This window comes from Myotis davidii, unplaced genomic scaffold (assembly GCF_000327345.1).
Source record: "Myotis davidii unplaced genomic scaffold, ASM32734v1 scaffold9, whole genome shotgun sequence".
Taxonomy (NCBI): domain Eukaryota; kingdom Metazoa; phylum Chordata; class Mammalia; order Chiroptera; family Vespertilionidae; genus Myotis; species Myotis davidii.
The window spans coordinates 1,553,106-1,554,791 of NW_006299435.1; the positions used below are offsets into that span (position 1 = coordinate 1,553,106).

At 50.9% G+C, this 1,686-nt stretch overlaps 1 protein-coding gene across 1 annotated transcript in view; it reads right to left on the reverse strand.

Annotated features, from left to right (window-relative positions):
* FYTTD1 (forty-two-three domain containing 1) overlaps positions 1 to 406 on the reverse strand; it is a 53,409-nt gene extending 53,003 nt beyond the window's left edge. The window contains exon 1 of the mRNA XM_006775019.2: positions 151 to 406. Coding sequence (XP_006775082.1) covers positions 151 to 256 — 106 coding nt within the window. The 5' untranslated portion in view covers positions 257 to 406. The remainder of the gene's footprint in view (positions 1 to 150) is intronic.
* Positions 407 to 1,686: the final 1,280 nt, after the last annotated feature.

The window sequence follows — 1,686 nt, forward strand, 5'->3', positions numbered from 1 at the left end:
GGCCCCCAGGGGCCCTCACTTGGTCCCTCCCACCCGCAAAAAAACTCGATCGGCAACTGTGGCCAACCGCCCCTTCCCCCCACAAACCGCGGTGCTTGGTCCCACCCACACCCTCCCCCCACTCCAACTCGGTCCAACTCGGCTCCTCACCCAGAGACATATCAATTTTGTCGAGGTTTTCATTACTGCGGGGTTTCGGCGGCGGCAGCGACGGGATCGCCGTGGCTCCCACTAGCCGGGTACCAAACCGGTTCATGGCTGGAGGCGTCGCGCGGATTCAGTCAGTCGACAAGGCCAGAGACCGAGGCCTGCCACCTCCCACTTACGCTCACAGACCAGCTGCACCGAGTGAGCGCGCACGCGTGCTAGCGCCGTCCTCGCCTTCCACCCGCGGCTGCGCGCAGGGGGCGGGGCTACAGAGACCGGCGGCCGCCAAGAGTGCCGCCCCAAGCTGGTCCTCGCTGCCAGCGGCCCCTGCCGGACAGGAGAAAACATTGCACCCGCTGCTCTGGGCGCTGGCAAGGGCCGTCGTCTCAGCAGTTTGCCTTTCCGCCCAAATTGGGGAATGCTGGACCCTGAGCACCTCAGAATCACGTGCCTTAAATGAGATCATATTCCTCGGTGTCCTTTGAGTCCCTCCTGCGACAGAAAGGCCCCAAAGCTTTGGCACACATGAACCTTTCACACCCCACTGCAATGCAGCCTCGGAGGCTGGGCAGACCCCTGTGAACCCAGATTGCAGAATTCCGTCCCAGCTCCCCTTCCCCGCCCCCGGCCAGCTCCACCACCTGCAACAGGAGGAGTCGCCACGTCTGGACGCAAAGCGAAGTCTGCATTGACAAATTTCGCGTCGGTAGCGATAGAAGTAAATGCTAACGTCTCCCCTATCAGTACTGTATACCGTTTCTCAAACGGTACTCTGAAAACATTGAGCACGGTACTCGCGACTTAATATAAAGACTTCATCTTCCCTTGGGAGAGGGGTAAGTACCTCTGCTTATTTGGCTGCGTTTTTCTCTAATTCATTTGCGTTGGGAATTAATAGGAGGATTTGTTTTCTTTCTAATTATCCCTACAGGAAAATGTTATTTGTTGAATGTTTGCATAATATTTTTTTCTATTTACAAAAGGTGATATTCCCTCTCTTCTTTCCTCCTCCTCCTCCCCCTCCTCCTCCTCCTCCTCCTCCTTCAAATTAACTGCACTTGTGTGGAAGCATTTAGGTTATATCATCCTCATAACAGCTCAAAACTACCGAAAGCATTTGCATCTAAGGAAAAAATCGGGGGCAGGTATTCTGTCCCTGTAGAAATCTCTGCCACCTTCCTCCTTTTCACTTCCTGAAATTTCTTTTTGCATAGAAAAGAACCAGTGACCTAAACCATAGTAGTTAATTTGCCCCCCTCCAAAAATATAACCACAGAAAAAGAGTGTATCCAGTGAGGACACACCAATGAAGTAGTATAAGAAACTTTAAAGGTAGAGGAAGGTTTAGATTCAAAAAGAAACTTTAAAGGTAGAGGAAGGTTTAGATTCAAAAGGACCTAAGAACAACATTCTGAATGTCAAGGAGAATAATAGATATGCTCTTAGCACAATGTGCTTGATTTTATTTCTTTTCCAACAGCTAAGAACCAGAAAACTGAGTTATAGAGCTAAAAGTAGGAGGGAGACCTAGGTTTTATT